The 21590-nt window shown below is 45.6% G+C and overlaps 1 protein-coding gene across 1 annotated transcript; it reads left to right on the top strand.

Annotated features, from left to right (window-relative positions):
• Window positions 1-3244: 3244 nt before the first annotated feature.
• Window positions 3245-18420, top strand: LOC310771830 (la-related protein 4B-like; the record flags this gene model as incomplete). The annotated part of the gene is made up of 5 exons (XM_083664345.1): window positions 3245-3373; window positions 3478-3526; window positions 6157-6293; window positions 8850-8953; window positions 18382-18420. Coding segments are annotated over 5 exons (458 nt in total), but the record flags the coding sequence as incomplete, so codon positions are not given.
• Window positions 18421-21590: the final 3170 nt, after the last annotated feature.

Genomic DNA, 21590 nt, shown 5'->3' with positions numbered 1-21590 from the left:
GGTGGGAATCACCAGATGCCCACGATACGATACTGAAACGATACTTGAGTCACGATACGATAGTATTGCGATATTGCGATATATCGATATTGCGATATATTGAATATTGCGATATTTCGATATATTGCGATTTCTTACTTTTTCAACTGCAAATGATGTCCCCAAAGGAAAACTTTGTCAACATCTGGTTTATATAAGAACAATTTTTCAGTCTGTACATCTGACTTCAACCATTTTATTGCAGCAACATTGTCAAGTAGACAGACCAACAACTTTCATAAAGTCATGTCATAGTTGCATGCACCTGACAAACTGAACTGTTTGTTACAGTCTACTTACAGTCCACCTTAACTGGATGTGTGTGTGGACTACTGTACTTATGTAGTTTTTGCAACTTCACTTCACTTAAACAAAACATTTTGTGCAGCCCATTCAGTAACTGGGGAATTTGTAAATGACTGTTATGACAAAACTGTTACTGTTAAAACAAAATGAAAATATGCTACCGTTTGTTTACTGCTGGCCTTGGAACTAAAGTTTATAGTAGCCCGGTAGCCTGGCATGGCCTGCAAATTTTTTTTTTTTTTTTTTTTGTTGCAATATCGATACTTGGCGTCCAAATATCGATACAATATAGTCAGGCAAAATATCGCGATACTGTGGTGTATCGATTTTTTCCCCCACCCCTACTTTATACTGATAACTTAGTGGACAAATTTAGTCAAAACTACTGAGTGTTGAGTGTGTTACTGAACGCACTGACATAGAAAGTATTCTTATTGTGTCACTGACCACACGGCTGTGCAAAAACATCCATATGGGAAATATCGATACAGTATCGATTAGGGGTGGGAATCAGCAGGTGCAGATGCAACTTGTTAACAGGATTTACTACTTAATAGGCTACCTTTAACAACAGGCCACGGACTATATAAAGGTAGATTGTTTCTGTAGTAACACTTTCTCCTTCTCTCTCTCGCACGCGCACACACACACACACACACGCACATGCACACGCACACGCACACGCACACACACACACATGTCAAGCTGGATCACAAGCAGCAGATATTAGATAACGTTATCTGAGACGTTTAATGTTTCCTTACTTAAAAATGCAAAGCACATGTGTCTAATCTCGTTGACAGTTTTGTAGTAACGTTAAGCAGCTTCGTCCATGGCTACGTTACGTTAGCTTTTCGTTTGTCCTCATTACCGTCGTGCGTCCAGGTCATGTAAGGTCGATTTTCATAGTTTGCAGCTAACTAACACATGTTTTACTTTGACAGAATGTGAAGTGCTCACATACTTTAGATAGAGTTTAGTTGGAAAGTTTTCGTCGCCTCCGCCGGCACGGGGATCCTGTCTGGTCTCCATGGAGACAACACGTGACGTAGTCAGTCTGCGACACAGGAAGTGGCCAGCTGCACACAGCAAGTCCGACTAGTTACCGTATAAAATACGATACCACTTTTTTGCTGACCGAGTAAGAGTGAGTACTGACATTTGGGTACTTGCCGATTCATAGCTTTCAAGGGGCGTTACGTGCTGCCGGGAACGCCCACCTGGCGGTCAAAAAAAAACTTGTTGATTCCGTTGCCTGCGAGTCGACTCACGCTGTTTGTTCAGCCAAAGTGCCGGATAGCCTACCTGTTGTGCTATCGGTTGCACTAAACCGACGAGGAGACACGCCTGGCTTGTGTTTTACAGAATCCCGTCGGAGAAAGAAAGGAGAAGGTTGTGGATTTGTGCGACGTGGTTCAGTCGCTGGGCAGGGGGAAAAAAATTGCTTTTTTTTCTACCATCAAAGTACACACGTCTTTGCTCTTTGCGGCCAACATTTCATCAAAGGTAAGCTCAAGTAACGTTACAATAATGATTAATACCCCGTTAACGTTACTTGAGCTTACCTTTGATGAAATGTTGGCCGCAAAGAGCAAAGACGTGTGTACTTTGATGGTAGAAAAAAAAGCAATTTTTTTTCCCCCTGCCCAGCGACTGAACCACGTCGCACAAATCCACAACCTTCTCCTTTCTTTCTCCGACGGGATTCTGTAAAACACAAGCCAGGCGTGTCTCCTCGTCGGTTTAGTGCAGCCGATAGCACAACAGGTAGGCTATGCGGCACTTTGGCTGAACAAACAGCGTGAGTCGACTTGCAGGCAACGGAATGAACAAGTTTTTTTTTGACCGCCAGGTTGGGCGTTCCCGGCAGCACGTAACGCCCCTTGAAAGCTATGAATAGGTACAGGTAAAACGTTTTTTTTTATGCCTTTAAGCATAAAGCACATTTTAAGTTGAATTAAAAGAGAACCTTCCAAAAATTATAGGTTTTAGTCATTTTCTTTAGTATATCTGAAGAAGTACCTAGTTTTCACAAGACCACACACATTTCGCATAATGGGTATATCACCTATACTTGATCATCTCTTCTCTTGATGCCTTATGAAACAAAAGTTTCCCATTAAATAAGGAAATACGATTTACCATTAAATAAAGAAGTATGCTATGAATCGAACATTTAAAGCACATATCTGTGCATCTCTTTTGTATTTGTTCTGCTGGTCTATTTTCATTCAAACATTAAAATAGAGGTTCCGCGTGTTCATGTTCATTATGTTGGGTCTCATAGTTAGATTACTACTTTAATGTTTATTGTAAAGGGTTAGACAAAAACAACAAAACTACAACATCAACAAAAGAAAAACAATAACCCGGAAGTGAAATTGTGAAAAATTGTTGCTAAATTCACAGAGATTAACGTTGCACTTCAAATGTTAAACTTTAAAGGGACAGCTCACCCTAAAATCCAAAATACATATTTTCCCTCGCACCTGTAGTGCTAATTATCCATCTATATCGTTTTGGGATAGCTGCCTGAGGTTTGGAGATATCGGCCGCAGAGATGTCTGCCTTCTCTTGAATACAATGGAACTGGATGGCACTCGGCTTGTGGTGCTCGAAGCACCAAAAAAAATCCATTTAAAAAAACATTGTCTCTTTCCAGAAATCATGACCCGGTTACTCAATATAATGCACAGACTTTGTTGTGAGCAGTTTCATGTAGGAACTATTTTCTTTTGCAGTCTCATGGACCAAGAAATGCTACGCTTATTGCCAGTTTTCTTTTCGACAGTGTTTCAGGGTGGATTTAATTTGATTTAAGACTAAACACTGCTGAAAGATGAGTACATTTGCACAGGTTATGGTTTAATAGGAAGCCTGTTGGGCTTTGCTCCTTCAGGTTATGTGCCAGAGTATCAGCTGGAGAACATGGTCCTGGCTGAGGCAGATCCTGGCATGTTGGAGTACCAGGCGCTCGCTGTGGAAGCTCCCTTTGTTAACGGGCAGCCTGAGAGCTCTCCACTCACAGGTATCAGTCTGTTCATTATTGTCGTCCCCCCCCCCCCTCATGTTATTGACATTACCTGTATTTATTGGTTCAGTGCAGTAGGCCTAATCTTCCTGTGATTTCAGATGAGATGAAACAGCACCTGAGGAGCCTGTTGGAGTCCTGCCTGACCCGGTAGCTATTTCAAACACGTCTCTCTGGCTTCTCTTGCCATACTCGTGACACAAAATGTTTGCGTAGTGGTTGCCAGGGGTTACATGTACCCTGGACACTCCACCATGTTGAGGTGACAACATTTTAAATGTCACCTCTTCCCCAACAAAAAAAATGCTAAATTGTGTTTGTTTTTGTCTTTCGTCTTCTCAAGGCGGTTTTATGGGTCCTGCGGTCTGTCTGGTGTTCGAGGTGCGGAGGGGTTTTTATGGGTACTGCGGTCTGTCTGGTGTTCGAGGTGCGGAGGGTTTTTATGGGTCCTGCGGTCTGTCTGGTGTTCGAGGTGCGGAGGGTTTTTATGGGTACTGCGGTCTGTCTGGTGTTCGAAGTGCGGAGGGTTTTTATGACTCCTGCGGTCTGTCTGGTGTTCGAGGTGCGGAGGGTTTTTATGGGTACTGCGGTCTGTCTGGTGTTCGAGGTGCGGAGGGTTTTTATGGGTACTGCGGTCTGTCTGGTGTTCGAGGTGCGGAGGGTTTTTATGGGTACTGCGGTCTGTCTGGTGTTCGAGGTGCGGAGGGTTTGTGCGGCGAGTGTGGAGCTCCGCAGAGGGTCTGCAGTAGAGATGTGCGGATGAGCTTTTATGCCATCCTAATCCGCGTGTCTGCATGAACCATCTGCCCGCCATAAATCCACGCAAATTATTTCGTACTATTTATAGATCCGCAACCCGCCATGCACCCGACATTTCACAACGCTATAAAATAGCGATTTGGGTAGATGAACTTACCGTTTCTGCTGCTGTCGGTGCGATCGCTGCAGTCCACTCCAAATAAACTTCCATGCTGTATTATAATCCAGTCCAGCACTTGTAGCATACGAGGCTAACTAACGCTATAGCTTTAAGTTTAGATCAAGACTGGATTGAGCTGTATGGGAAAATAATACGAGCGCGTCTTCTCTTCCAATTATTCAGTGGAAACTCCTGTTTGACGTTCGTCGGTCTGGTGACATCATTGACCATATAAGGAGTAAGAGCAGGCAAATCCCCATCGAACGTTGACACGGTTATTTGTTTACACTGCTTTGGGTCCTTCGGGGGCTACTTGCTTTCTAACTAGGTGGCTAACGTGCCTGATGAAAAATAAAGCTTAAAATACGTTCATAGACTAGATAACGTAATTCATATTAATGTTCCTCATTAATGATGCATCATATCACCCGCCCGCAACCCATCCGCTATTAATCAGAATGTTTATTTTTTCTGATTTTTTAGGATATCCGCGGTCAGAGCAGTTATAACTGCAGCCCGGAGCCCGCGCATCTCTAGTCTGCGGAGTTCCACACCGAGCTCTGCGCTCCTCTCAAAAAATCAATCTCCGCGGAGGCCTCTGCAAACTCCACAGTCAGTTCTAAGGCTGATTGGCTAATGGTTGCTATGTTGCTGTAGTTGTTTACAAGGGAAGTATTCTTTCCGTGCAAACTTGACAGCTGATTCGGGGCTCCCCGCAAACCTTGCAGTGTCACCACATTTACCATCAAATTATGTGCATCAGTAGAGAGAACGGTCTTAAGGCCGTTTCACACCGGTGCGGATTTTCGCGCGAATATTCGGCACGGAGATTTGCAACAAAATGTTTTAATGAGTTGCAATTGAACCTTGCACACCGAGGCGGAACATTCGTGCGGGGGTTTATTTTTCCGGACGGACTTTGACTTCGGCGGATTTTCGGATGCGGCAAGATACGTTTGACCAATGAAATCCTTTATTTACAACTGACGTCACATTGTAGTATGAAGCTGCGCTGCTGTTTGGCATGGTGATGATTCAATTTGTGTTCATAGCCTACTGTCACGTTACAGGCTATCTATAGCCTTCCTAGCGTGAACGTCCCCCCCAGTTTCGTCGTTTGTTTACAAACACTGATCCCTCGTATATCGTGATTTTTTTTAAAGCAAAAGACGGCAAAAGTCGTTGTTCAGGGTCGATAGGTTTGCGGTAGTTTGTGTGTTTCCTCATTATGTGAGGGGCTATAAAATTGCTCAACTCCCATTCTGAAATACTGCCTGAAGCGACCGTGATAGAGGCGCAGCTCCTGGACCAGCTGATGAAACTCGCCATGTTCTGTGCGCCTCTCTAAAATTGCGTCAACCCAGAACCTTCTTTTCCTCTTTCTCGTTTGTTTTCTCAGCAAAATGAGGAGCAGGTCGTCATCACTGCTACTACTACTGCTTGACTCCATTGTGGTCTCTGCTCACTGTTTTTCCGCAGACGGAAAATGAACGTGGGAATGCGAATAATTCGCACCCGGACCTGTGTGTATAGTTTGCAATGCGGAAAATCCGCATCGCATTTCGCAACGCATTCCGCACCGCACCAGTGAGAAACGGCCTTTATCGTGAACACCACAAACACCGCACACTCCGCAGTAACCATAAATATGCCTTTAGTGCACAGTTTGAACCCCCCCTCCCGCACATACATTATTTTCTCTGCAATGTCAGTGAAGAGGCTACCTGACAAGACTTGTTTGGTTGTCACTCTTCCAACATGGTGGCGCGTCCCTCATGACCATCAGGTGACAACCTCTCTCCAAACATTCCTTGACGGGAGGCATCAAGGTTCTCATCGGCTGTCTTTTGTCCGTCCGCAGGGAGAACCTGGCCAACGATCTGTACCTGGTCTCTCAGATGGACAGCGACCAGTACCTTCCCATCAGCACCCTGGCCAACCTCCACCATGTCAAGAAGCTCTGCACAGACCTGGATCTCATCTCCCACATTCTCACATGTTAGTGGTTATTTGTGTGTGCGTGCGTGCGTGCGTGCATTACTGGCACTTGTGTTTGTGAGATATGTAGTCAAGGTTTCCACCGAGTCTGGTCTCCGTCAGGTAAAGGCGATTACATGAATGCACCTGTATTACGGGTGTGAATCTTTGAGTATTTCAAAATGACGTTTGATTTCAATTCCTGCCGTCACGATTCCATTCAAAATCCATCCTCCATTCAAGAAAGGCAGTGTAGTAAATTATGCCACGAAAGCAGATTTCTTTTATAAGGTAATGTAGCCTTTTAATTTGAATTTGAAAACGTATCAATTGGTTGCAATAATGTAAACACAGTACACACAAAGGCAAGCATAAGGCAAAAGATAGCATTTATTCATGCTAACCTTGCACACTAAAAACTTCTTAGTATTTGTGACGTACAGAAAAATAAGTTCAAATTTGAAATTTGATAATCATTTGATAATTGGCACGCAATCACAAAATGGCATTGGGTGCCTAATGTTAATTTTCACAATATTTACAAGTTTAAAAAATCAGTATACTCTTAATCAAATCACACTGATCACATGGGTGAACCCATTAGCAATTGATGAGACAATGTCTTACATTATTTCATAAATACGGCCTCATACACAGTAATGACTTTGGGTCTTGCTGTTTTGTTAATACAAGTAGATAGTTGAGTGAGGGACCCGACACAGATCATTCTCTTTCTCATCAAGTGAAGACTGTCATTAGGGCTGCACCGATCACGTTTTTTGCCACCGATCACCGATTGCCGATCACCTATGAGAAATATCTGCCCAACCGATCATCGACCGATCACCGATTACCGATCACCGATATATACCGTATATATATATATATATATATATATATATATATATATATATATATATATATATATATATTTATTTATTTATTTTGTAAGCAGCTATAGCAGTCTATTATAGAACAGTTTCCATTTTACATATAGGCCTACATTTCATGCATCAAATTGAAAGTGCAGCACATTTTCTTTTTTTCTACATCAATATTTTATACTGTGTAGGCTAAAGGAAACCGCCAACGTGATTTTTTGTGTGTGAAATAATTGGAGCACAAGACTGTGTTGAACTAAATGGCTAGTAGTTCAGTCCAGTTCCCTCAGTTCAGTTTATAAAAGAACAAAATTCATTCCACTTCGGGATTTCCATGTTACCAGTTCAATGCAGTTCAGTTCACTCAACAAAAATACTATAGCTAACCGGAGCTATTAACGTTAGGAGGATACACGCAAATATGGATCAAACACGGACTTAACAGCATGCAAATGCCTCGGTAGGCGGGAGGACTGGAGGTAACTTCTCTGCTGAGTCTGCTCTAATCACCAGCTGATTTGTGTGATTCAAAGACGCAAGGGGTGTGTTGACAGTCTGGTGTGGTGTGTGGAGGTGAGTACACTGACGAAAGCAAAGCGTGTGCTTTGCAACACAATGATATAAACGTTAGAGCACAATATGAAAGTTAAACTATAGACATTGAAGACATGAAAATGGGCTGCCTCATGTTTCTCACGTGCAGCATGATCGGCTATGCAATCGGCGACAATAAAGTAATATCTGCAATCAGCAGATCACATATTTGAGGTCAAAATCGGCCGATACAGATTGCGTGCCGATCGATCGGTGCATCCCTAACTGTCATGTCTGTGAATGCACCTGTAAAAGTAGGCAATTGGTGATAGATTAGTACGCTCCTGTTATCATTTCAGTGTTAGCCAATTACATTCATGCAGTAAGTTTGATATCAGTCAACCTGCTGTTATAATAATATGTGCTGGGTAAACAAGATCCACTTCAAGTCACAAGATACAATGAAAAGCCTTAAGCTTCTAATGTGCAAAGCCAGCACAAACAAGAGAGCAGCAGTATTGTATTAGTGTGTGCTCTCAATCACACATTCATGTTTTGTGAAGGCTTTTGTCGACTTATAATCCCTGTTTTCCCTGAGGTTGAACATACAACCTCAGTCCTGTTACTCTACATCTTGTGAATATAATATTTAAAAACAACAATACATTGATCAGATGCTTTTCATTATCAGAAAAATAATAATCTGCAAAATAATAATAATAATAATAATAATAATAACGTAATAATTTTAATGTTGTATTGCTTTACCAAAATTATATTCAAGGCCTTTTGTAAATCAAGAGGTTACCGCACTAGATATAATGCTTCTCCAGTGCTTCATTCTACACCAAATCAGCAAACAAACAATGTTTCACCTCACGCTGAAGCCGCCTGCGTGAGGTGAAACATTGTTGTTTGCTGATTTGGTCTGGGAATAAAGCACGGAAGAAGCATTATATCGTGTGCGGTAACTTCTTTTTTCTAAAGTGACTTCTATGATACCAGCACCGACTGGTTTTGGAGGATGTGCATTCTTTTCACTTCTTTGAACCTTTTGTAAATGAACCCCAAACCTTTCCTGGGCTTAGAACAGACGAGCTGAATCTGTGAAGGGTTCAAACATGAACATGTTCCTGTGTGCTGTCTCCCCTCTGGCCTGCAGCGCTGCCCCTGGTCCAGGTGTCTCCGTGTGGACAGAAGGTCCGGCCCAGGCAGAGCCGCTGCATCGTCATCCTGCGTGAGATCCCCGCCGCCACACCACCTGAGGCAAGGACTCCCATAACACCCCACACACCCCACAACAACACAACACAACACAACACACACACCACAACAACACAACACAACACACACACCACAACAACACAACACCCCTCACACACCACAACAACACAACACACACACCACAACAACACAACACAACACCCCTCACACCCCACAACAACACAACACAACACACACACCACAACAACACAACACAACACACACACCACAACAACACAACACCCCTCACACACCACAACAACACAACACAACACACACACCACAACAACACAACACAACACCCCTCACACCCCACAACAACACAACACAACACAACACACACACCACAACAACACAACACACACACCACAACAACACAACACAACACCCCTCACACACCACAACAACACAACACAACACACACACCACAACAACACAACACCCCTCACACACCACAACAACACAACACAACACACACACCACAACAACACAACACAACACCCCTCACACCCCACAACAACACAACACAACACAACACACACACCACAACAACACAACACAACACACACACCACAACAACACAACACAACACCCCTCACACACCACAACAACACAACACCCCTCACACACCACAACAACACAACACCCCTCACACACCACAACAACACCCCACAACACCCCTCACCAGTGTTGGGCAGTTGGGCATTACTTAGTAACGCGTTACTGTAATTAGTTACTTTTTATGCCTCCGACGGCGATAGCCAGGCCGGAGGCATTATGGATCCGGGTTGTCCGTACGGCCGTACGTCCGTACAAGGTTTGTTAACGCGATATCTGAGGAACGCCTGGATGGAATTTCATCAAATTTGTCTCAAACATCGACTTGGACTCAAGGATGAACTGATTAGATTTTGGTGGTCAAAGGTCAAAGGTCAAGGTCACTGTGACCTCTCAAATGCCATTTTCCAGCTTGTTAACGTGATATCTCATGAATACCTTGACGGAATTTCATCAAATTTGCCTCAAACATCTACTTACACTCAAGGATGAACTGATTACATTTTGGTGGTCAAAAGTCAAAGGTCAAGGTCACTGTGACCTCTCAAACGCCATTTTCAAGCTTGTTAACGTGATATCTCAGGAATGCCTTGACGGAATTTAATCAAACTTGTCTCAAACATCGACTTGGACTCAAGGATGAACTGATTAGATTTTGGTGGTCAAAGGTCAAGGTGAGCTCTCGAACGCCATTTTCAAGCTTGTTAACGCGATATCTCAGGACTGCCTTGACGGAATTTAATCAAACTTGTCTCAAACATCGACTTGGACTCAAGGATGAACTGATTACATTTTGGTGGTCAAAGTTCAAGCTCACTGTGACCTCTCACACACTCAATTTCCAAGCTCTGTAACGCAACATCACAGGAGCGCCTTGACGGAATCTCTTCCAATTTGCCTCAAATGGCGATTTGGACTCCAGAATGAACTAATGGCGGAGGCATAAGTCCGCGTTGCGGTCGTTCTAGTTAATTAATGAAGTAATATAAGGCGTTACAATTTCCAAAACAGTAATTAGATTACAGTTACTAATCCAAGTAATGCTGCGTTACTGCATTAGATCATTGCCCAACAGAATGCAGTGTTTTCTATGTAAAAAGAGAAGAAAGGAAAAAGTAATCCTCACAGACTCAGGTAGACCTGTCACACACACGTATGTGCTCATGGACTCAGGTAGACCTGTCACACACACGTATGTGCTCATGGACTCAGGTAGACCTGTCACACACACGTATGTGCTCATGGACTCAGGTAGACCTGTCACACACACGTATGTGCTCATGGACTCAGGTAGACCTGTCACACACACGTATGTGCTCATGGACTCAGGTAGACCTGTCACACACACGTATGTGCTCATGGACTCAGGTAGACCTGTCACACACACGTATGTGCTCATGGACTCAGGTAGACCTGTCACACACACGTATGTGCTCATGGACTCAGGTAGACCTGTCACACACACGTATGTGCTCATGGACTCAGGTAGACCTGTCACACACACGTATGTGCTCATGGACTCAGGTAGACCTGTCACACACACGTATGTGCTCATGGACTCAGGTAGACCTGTCACACACACGTATGTGCTCATGGACTCAGGTAGACCTGTCACACACACGTATGTGCTCATGGACTCAGGTAGACCTGTCACACACGCGTATGTGCTCATGGACTCAGGTAGACCTGTCACACACACGTATGTGCTCATGGACTCAGGTAGACCTGTCACACACACGTATGTGCTCATGGACTCAGGTAGACCTGTCACGCACACGTATGTGCTCATGGACTCAGGTAGACCTGTCACGCACACGTATGTGCTCATGGACTCAGGTAGACCTGTCACACACACGTATGTGCTCATGGACTCAGGTAGACCTGTCATGCACACGTATGTGCTCATGGACTCAGGTAGACCTGTCACACACACGTATGTGCTCATGGACTCAGGTAGACCTGTCACACACACGTATGTGCTCATGGACTCAGGTAGACCTGTCACACACACGTATGTGCTCATGGACTCAGGTAGACCTGTCACACACACGTATGTGCTCATGGACTCAGGTAGACCTGTCACACACACGTATGTGCTCATGGACTCAGGTAGACCTGTCACACACACGTATGTGCTCATGGACTCAGGTAGACCTGTCACACACACGTATGTGCTCATGGACTCAGGTAGACCTGTCACACACACGTATGTGCTCATGGACTCAGGTAGACCTGTCACACACACGTATGTGCTCATGGACTCAGGTAGACCTGTCACACACACGTATGTGCTCATGGACTCAGGTAGACCTGTCACACACACGTATGTGCTCATGGACTCAGGTAGACCTGTCACACACACGTATGTGCTCATGGACTCAGGTAGACCTGTCACACACACGTATGTGCTCATGGACTCAGGTAGACCTGTCACACACACGTATGTGCTCATGGACTCAGGTAGACCTGTCACACACACGTATGTGCTCATGGACTCAGGTAGACCTGTCACACACACGTATGTGCTCATGGACTCAGGTAGACCTGTCACACACACGTATGTGCTCATGGACTCAGGTAGACCTGTCACACACACGTATGTGCTCACAGACTCAGGTAGACCTGTCACACACACGTATGTGCTCATGGACTCAGGTAGACCTGTCACACACACGTATGTGCTCATGGACTCAGGTAGACCTGTCCTGCACACGTATGTGCTCATGGACTCAGGTAGACCTGTCACACACACGTATGTGCTCACAGACTCAGGTAGACCTGTCACACACACGTATGTGCTCATGGACTCAGGTAGACCTGTCACACACACGTATGTGCTCATGGACTCAGGTAGACCTGTCACACACACGTATGTGCTCATGGACTCAGGTAGACCTGTCACACACACGTATGTGCTCATGGACTCAGGTAGACCTGTCACACACACGTATGTGCTCATGGACTCAGGTAGACCTGTCACACACACGTATGTGCTCATGGACTCAGGTAGACCTGTCACACACACGTATAGGTAGACCTGTCACACACACGTATGTGCTCATGGACTCAGGTAGACCTGTCACGCACACGTATGTGCTCATGGACTCAGGTAGACCTGTCATGCACACGTATGTGCTCATGGACTCAGGTAGACCTGTCACACACACGTATGTGCTCATGGACTCAGGTAGACCTGTCACACACACGTATGTGCTCATGGACTCAGGTAGACCTGTCACACACACGTATGTGCTCATGGACTCAGGTAGACCTGTCACACACACGTATGTGCTCATGGACTCAGGTAGACCTGTCACACACACGTATGTGCTCATGGACTCAGGTAGACCTGTCACACACACGTATGTGCTCATGGACTCAGGTAGACCTGTCACACACACGTATGTGCTCATGGACTCAGGTAGACCTGTCACACACACGTATGTGCTCATGGACTCAGGTAGACCTGTCACATAGAGCTGTCACGATTCCTCGAGTACCTCGAATAACTCGAATAATTAAATTGATCGAGGCCAAAATGATTCGCCTCGACACGCATCTGAGTAATAGAAGAGAGTGGGTAAAATAGAAATTCCGACGGAACCTTAAGGCAACACGTGAGAGCGCGTTACGTCATTCCGTCACTCTACCTGAAACGTCAACAAACGGGAGCAGCCGAAAATGTGGCTACACTTTCCCAAGATAGACTCAGACAACACTGGTTGCAACATTTGTGATGTGAATTGCAAAGCTGGCCAGGGAAACACCTCAAACTTGAGGAAGCATGGTCAAACACAAGATATATTTACAGTAGCTAAATGCTGAAGACTGTAACGTATTAGATAGGCTGAGGGTGAATGAAGCAGGCACCTAACGTTAGCAGCACCTCCTCAGCTGTAACGTTGAGAGAGGCATCAACTTCTACAACATCAGGTAACGTTATTTAATTAGCTAGCGTTAGCTGGATAAGTTGTTTCACTACCGTTGTGGTTGTTAGATAACGGGGCTTTTCACTGTCTTCACAACGACTGCAAAACAGAGATCGTTAACGTTAACGCTAACGCTATAACGTTGCTGCAGTAATTGTCAAGGGTTCAGAACGTATTTCCTCAGCCTGTATAGTAGCTATCAACATGAAATAAAAAGCATTTGACAGCTTAAACCCGTGGCTTTTTATTTGGAAGGGTTACATTTGCCGTAATCTTTATTAACATGTCTTAAAATGCATTAGAATCTTTTTATTTTTTGGGGTTAAAGATTTTTAAGATTTTTTTTAATGAACATTAGAGCAAATATAATACGAAAAGCCAAAGGGTTAAGCTCTCAAATGCTTTTTATTTTTATGTTTCTATGTACTACAGAGCCTGAGATATGAAGGCTTTAGTGAATACCGACCGCTCTCTCTGAGAAGTTTGGACCGTTTTCTGTGAGAAATACAAGCTCAACCTAACATTAACGTTAGCGGCTAATTTAACAGCGTTTTGTGTGTGTGTGTGTGTGTGATCACACTAGCCTGTTGGTGTGTGAGAGAGAAAGAGAGAGTGAGTATGTGTGAGAGAGAAAGAGTGTGTGTGTCATGCAGCTGTAAGGTAAATGAAGGATGTAAACTAGCTAGTAAGCCATTCATTCATATTATTTAACGGTTGCTGTACACTGGAAGAACTCAAACGTCAGGTTGAAAAGATGAATGGTGCCACTGCCAGTTCTATGCAATTTAAAAATCAAAATGTTGTTTTTTCTAAGAAAGAAACTAATGTAGTTGTTTATTTGAAGAGATTTATCTTATTTTTTGGTGTATATTTACGATAAGCCTTTGAAAACACAAAAAAGGGTTCTTATCCGATTACTCGATTAATCGATGGATTATTCGGTAGAATACTCGATTACTAAAAGAATCGATAGTTGCAGCTCTACTGTCACACACACGTATGTGCTCATGGACTCAGGTAGACCTGTCATGCACACGTATGTGCTCATGGACTCAGGTAGACCTGTCATGCACACGTATGTGCTCATGGACTCAGGTAGACCTGTCATGCACACGTATGTGCTCATGGACTCAGGTAGACCTGTCATGCACACGTATGTGCTCATGGACTCAGGTAGACCTGTCACACACACGTATGTGCTCATGGACTCAGGTAGACCTGTCACACACACGTATGTGCTCATGGACTCAGGTAGACCTGTCACACACACGTATGTGCTCATGGACTCAGGTAGACCTGTCACACACACGTATGTGCTCATGGACTCAGGTAGACCTGTCACACACACGTATGTGCTCATGGACTCAGGTAGACCTGTCACGCACACGTATGTGCTCATGGACTCAGGTAGACCTGTCATGCACACGTATGTGCTCATGGACTCAGGTAGACCTGTCATGCACACGTATGTGCTCATGGACTCAGGTAGACCTGTCACACACACGTATGTGCTCATGGACTCAGGTAGACCTGTCACACACACGTATGTGCTCATGGACTCAGGTAGACCTGTCACACACACGTATGTGCTCATGGACTCAGGTAGACCTGTCACGCACACGTATGTGCTCATGGACTCAGGTAGACCTGTCATGCACACGTATGTGCTCATGGACTCAGGTAGACCTGTCACACACACGTATGTGCTCATGGACTCAGGTAGACCTGTCACACACACGTATGTGCTCATGGACTCAGGTAGACCTGTCACACACACGTATGTGCTCATGGACTCAGGTAGACCTGTCACGCACACGTATGTGCTCATGGACTCAGGTAGACCTGTCACACACACGTATGTGCTCATGGACTCAGGTAGACCTGTCATGCACACGTATGTGCTCATGGACTCAGGTAGACCTGTCACACACACGTATGTGCTCATGGACTCAGGTAGACCTGTCACACACACGTATGTGCTCATGGACTCAGGTAGACCTGTCACACACACGTATGTGCTCATGGACTCAGGTAGACCTGTCACACACACGTATGTGCTCATGGACTCAGGTAGACCTGTCATGCACACGTATGTGCTCATGGACTCAGGTAGACCTGTCATGCACACGTATGTGCTCATGGACTCAGGTAGACCTGTCATGCACACGTATGTGCTCATGGACTCAGGTAGACCTGTCATGCACACGTATGTGCTCATGGACTCAGGTAGACCTGTCACACACACGTATGTGCTCATGGACTCAGGTAGACCTGTCACACACACGTATGTGCTCATGGACTCAGGTAGACCTGTCACACACACGTATGTGCTCATGGACTCAGGTAGACCTGTCACACACACGTATGTGCTCATGGACTCAGGTAGACCTGTCACACACACGTATGTGCTCATGGACTCAGGTAGACCTGTCATGCACACGTATGTGCTCATGGACTCAGGTAGACCTGTCATGCACACGTATGTGCTCATGGACTCAGGTAGACCTGTCATGCACACGTATGTGCTCATGGACTCAGGTAGACCTGTCACACACACGTATGTGCTCATGGACTCAGGTAGACCTGTCACACACACGTATGTGCTCATGGACTCAGGTAGACCTGTCACACACACGTATGTGCTCATGGACTCAGGTAGACCTGTCATGCACACGTATGTGCTCATGGACTCAGGTAGACCTGTCACACACGTATGTGCTCATGGACTCAGGTAGACCTGTCACACACGTATGTGCTCATGGACTCAGGTAGACCTGTCATGCACACGTATGTGCTCATGGACTCAGGTAGACCTGTCACACACACGTATGTGCTCATGGACTCAGGTAGACCTGTCACGCACACGTATGTGCTCATGGACTCAGGTAGACCTGTCACACACACGTATGTGCTCATGGACTCAGGTAGACCTGTCACACACACGTATGTGCTCATGGACTCAGGTAGACCTGTCACGCACACGTATGTGCTCATGGACTCAGGTAGACCTGTCACACACACGTATGTGCTCATGGTCTCAGGTAGACCTGTCACACACACGTATGTGCTCATGGACTCAGGTAGACCTGTCACGCACACGTATGTGCTCATGGACTCAGGTAGACCTGTCACGCACACGTATGTGCTCATGGACTCAGGTAGACCTGTCACACACATGTATGTGCTCATGGACTCAGGTAGACCTGTCACGCACACGTATGTGCTCATGGACTCAGGTAGACCTGTCACGCACACGTATGTGCTCATGGACTCAGGTAGACCTGTCACACACACGTATGTGCTCATGGACTCAGGTAGACCTGTCACGCACACGTATGTGCTCATGGACTCAGGTAGACCTGACCACACATATGTGCTCATGGACTCAGGTAGACCTGTCACGCACACGTATGTGCTCATGGACTCAGGTAGACCTGTCACACACACGTATGTGTCTCAGGTAGACCTGTCACGCACACGTATGTGCTCATGGACTCAGGTAGACCTGTCACACGTATGTGTCTCAGGTAGACCTGTCACACACACGTATGTGCTCATGGACTCAGGTAGACCTGTCACACACACGTATGTGCTCATGGACTCAGGTAGACCTGTCACACACACGTATGTGTCTCAGGTAGACCTGTCACACACACGTATGTGCTCATGGACTCAGGTAGACCTGTCACACACACGTATGTGTGCGTGACAGGTCTACCTCCGCCGATCCGGTCTACCTCCGCCGATCTTGGGAGAGTTGTAGACTATGTGCCGTCTCCAGCAGCCCTTCCCCCCCGAACAGGCACCTCAACCGACAGGAGGAGGCACTAGTGCAGCAACCAGGGCTCATACCGTTAATCCGGCTTCCCGCTGCAGACACAACCAATTGGGCCTGTGCTGTATGAACGCCCGACCAAGCCGGAGGTAACTGCAACCCTCGTGTTGGTAGGCGGGGATCTACTGCTGCACTACCTGGCACCCTACCCCCAAAACACTCCTAAGGTGTCCTTCTCACCCAACACGGTTTTTGAGCTGCCAGCGCCTTTCTGCAATTCATTCTCTATATAAGGACGCGCTAAGTGTGCTCCTCTTTCAAGGAATGCACCTGGAGTTTAAGCGCTGGTGGCGTCTAGTGTTTTTGTCGGAGCGCTCTGGGCATTGATCATTTAGAGGAAAAGCGCACTGCTTGTCTTTTCACTCCTCCTACCTCTTCTCCTCCAAGATGCATCTTCAACCTCCGCTGCTCCCAGAATTGGCAATAATCTGGCTTTCATGTTCACAGTGTGAACAATCAACACCATCAAACAGATGAAACCAGCTGGCTACCGTCCGTGTGATCGCTGTGTCCTGAACTGTACTGCACGCGACTGCAGGGGGAAACAAAACAAAGCACACAAAAACCGCTCCGTGCACTGTTTTGTGCACAATGGAAGCGCTCTTGACATGATTTCCAAAGCCGCCTAACACAACACATCACCCACTGCTACGACTGTCCATTAGTTGTCTTTCCAGGCTTCCAGGGCAGGAAAGTCTGCTAGTATTTGATTTATTAATTTGACTGTGGCTGTCCAGTTTGTCTGCTTTACTGGCCTGTTTTGACAGATCACCCGCTATTATTAAGTTGCCATCTCTATTGTACAAATTAGATTTGAAAGGCAAAATGGGAACAAATGGCTGGTAAAATTTGAAATTTGAAGTGTAAAAAGACTAGATAGCACTCACTGTTATCTTCAGGACAGACAATGCTGTATTTTCTTGGTGAAATAAAGAGTTGTGGACCCAGAAGCTCATAGTGAGCAGGGCCACCTGGAGCTCATAGTGAGCAGTGCCACCTGGAGCTCATAGTGAGCAGTGCCACCTGGAGCTCATAGTGAGCAGTGCCACCTGGAGCTCATAGTGAGCAGTGCCACCTGGAGTGTTTTGACACTTTGTCTTGCACCACAGCCAGTCAATGGCAGCAGTGAAGCACATCCAAACACATAGGGCTTAATTTGTGCCGGAACAGGATCCGGGAACCTCCCAGACAGGCACCTATTTGATTGGTTTGATTAGTTTAGTTTAGTTTGAACAGCATCACCTAGGTGTGCTCCTAGTGCTCTAGGCACGGGCATAGAGCCTGGATGCATAAAAAGGCCCCCCTCACAGCGCACATACACACAATTACGGACAGAATAATAACTAAGACATACGCTCACCTGCATCTCAACAGGATTTAGAGCACGGCCACCTGAACACTCAAAGCCAACAGCACAATAACAAGACATACATTCACCCGTATCTCAATATTAGGCTCCAAAATTCACTTTTTTGTCCACCAGCCAAATGGCTAGGTTACCATTGTTATTTTTTGCAGGTGAGTGAAGCAAATCTACCAGCATTTGGCTGGTGACTGGTGCTAATTTTGGGCTGTGTCTCAATAACACAGGATTTACAGCGCAGGTGCACTCAATTAAAGCCAAAAGCACAATAACCCTCTAATGTTCCATAAACGTATGGAACATTTAGTCAGAAATAAATGGTTGGGGCCCTAAGGGGCCATTTCTTCTCAGGCTCGGTCAAGATTCACGGTGGCCTCTGGGTTATGGGCCCACTGTGCTCTTGCGCCCCCGTTTTTGGATGCGTTCCGTAACACATCTCTGGGCAGTGGGCACTGTGGAGTTTTTTGATGCGTTCCGTAACACATCCCTGGGCAGTGGGCACTGTGGAGTTTTTTGATGCGTTCCGTAACACATCTCTGGGCAGTGGGCACTGTGGAGTTTTTTGATGCGTTCCGTAACACATCCCTGGGCAGTGGGCACTGTGGAGTTTTTTGATGCGTTCCGTAACACATCTCTGGGCAGTGGGCACTGTGGAGTTTTTTGATGCGTTCCATAACACATCCCTGGGCAGTGGGCACTGTGGAGTTTTTTGATGCGTTCCGTAACACATCTCTGGGCAGTGGGCACTGTGGAGTTTTTTGATGCGTTCCGTAACACATCCCTTGGCAGTGGGCACTGTGGAGTTTTTTGATGCGTTCCGTAACACATCCCTGGGCAGTGGGCACTGTGGAGTTTTTTGATGCGTTCCGTAACACATCTCTGGGCAGTGGGCACTGTGGAGTTTTTTGATGCGTTCCGTAACACATCCCTGGGCAGTGGGCACTGTGGAATTTTTTGATGCGTTCCGTAACACATCTCTGGGCAGTGGGCACTGTGGAATTTTTTGATGCGTTCCGTAACACATCCCTGGGCAGTGGGCACTGTGGAGTTTTTTGATGCGTTCCATAACACATCCCTGGGCAGTGGGCACTGTGGAGTTTTTTGATGCGTTCCGTAACACATCTCTGGGCAGTGGGCACTGTGGAGTTTTTTGATGCGTTCCGTAACACATCCCTTGGCAGTGGGCACTGTGGAGTTTTTTGATGCGTTCCGTAACACATCCCTGGGCAGTGGGCACTGTGGAGTTTTTTGATGCGTTCCGTAACACATCTCTGGGCAGTGGGCACTGTGGAGTTTTTTGATGCGTTCCGTAACACATCCCTGGGCAGTGGGCACTGTGGAATTTTTTGATGCGTTCCGTAACACATCTCTGGGCAGTGGGCACTGTGGAGTTTTTTGATGCGTTCCGTAACACATCCCTGGGCAGTGGGCACTGTGGAGTTTTTTGATGCGTTCCATGACTTTCTCTCACCCACAAGAACCGCATGCTCTCCTCTCGTGTTCAGGACAGGCCCAGCTCCAGACCCAAATTACAGAGGGGGCATTTAAGTAGCTTGGGGGGCCAAGCTACCCAACCCCAAAGAATGGGGTTTTCGCTCCCCCCTTCCCCATATTTTATTTTTAAATTTTTCATTCATAAGAACAAAAACAAGCTCAGACACAGGAAGAAAAAAAAAAGCTAGGCACTATTTACAGCGACACACAGGGAGGAGGGAGCCGATGCCGCTCTGATTGACATGGTCGGAGCCAATGAGAGAGTTTGTAATAAGCCCGGAGCGGACATCCGGCTGCCACCGAAACAGTCGCTCCAATGGGAGAGCAGAGTAGAGCAGGGGAGGGTTTATCCCAGTTATGGACACCTGCGGCGCCAGACTCCTCGGACGGAAGGGAGAGGAGGCTGGCCAGCGAGACTAGTAGGTTTTAGGGATGGGCATTTCTAGCTAAAACACTATTCGAAATTCGCTGGCCAAATTCGAATTTAATTCGAATTTCGAAAATAAAAAAAAAAATGCAAAAAAAAAAAAAAAATTTTTTTTTTTTTTTTTTTTGTGAGTGAAATGTTGCATTGTCTCCCCTGATTCTAAGTCTACGGCTTTATTAATTAATATAAAAAGCTTCTGTTGTGGATTTTTAGCTCAAACAAGCATTGCACCACTGAAGTAAAGAACATGTTACATGACATTGACATTTTCGAAAATAAAAAACAGTTTTGACAATCATGAGTGGTTCATTAAATATTTAGTAGGCTCAGGTCTGAGTGCCAAAGGGGTGCCAAAGTCACCCCCTCTCCCTCTTCATGGGATTTCATCCGCCATTCATTTTTCCATAAACCTTGCTTAAAATGCTTATAAAAATTGTTTTACTTGCTCAAACCAAGCGATTTGACTATACTTAGAATCAGGGGAGACAATGCAACATTTCACTCAAAAAAAAAAAAAAAAAAAAAAAAAAAAAATTCGAATTTCGAATTTCAATAATAAAAGTCGACCTTGATAATAACAACGATTATTCGAAAATTCGAAATTCGATGCCCATCCCTAGTAGGTTTAACGTAATGCCAGCTCAGACTTTCCCCAACTCTTGGAACCCTTGCAGGACATTGATTGCAGATTGCAATAGCATTATCATCTGAAAGTGTGAAAACCAACAGCCACACTGGCAGCAGCCATGTTTTGGCCTAGGTAGCTGCAGTCGCAGCTGTGACATCATGAGTGTCTCCCGCGTACAAAACCTCCATCTGACACATTTTAATTCCATCTCTTTGTGACTCCGAGTCCGGTACAAGTGAGTCTGGCCGGTCACGCTAGGGATCTGGATGGCTGGCTGGCTGCAGACTGTTCTGTGTTCCACTAGCGATAAGGACGATACGACTTCCAGTCGGATTTTCAAAGTAAAACGATTATGCGCAAGTTTAAAGCACTCAGAAGCAATTTAATTTTTTATTTTATTTTTGTA

The sequence above is a fragment of the Poromitra crassiceps genome, assembly GCF_964638095.1.
Source record: "Poromitra crassiceps genome assembly, contig: HAP1_SCAFFOLD_1337, whole genome shotgun sequence".
NCBI lineage: Eukaryota > Metazoa > Chordata > Actinopteri > Beryciformes > Melamphaidae > Poromitra > Poromitra crassiceps.
This window is presented reverse-complemented; position numbering and strand designations above follow the sequence as displayed.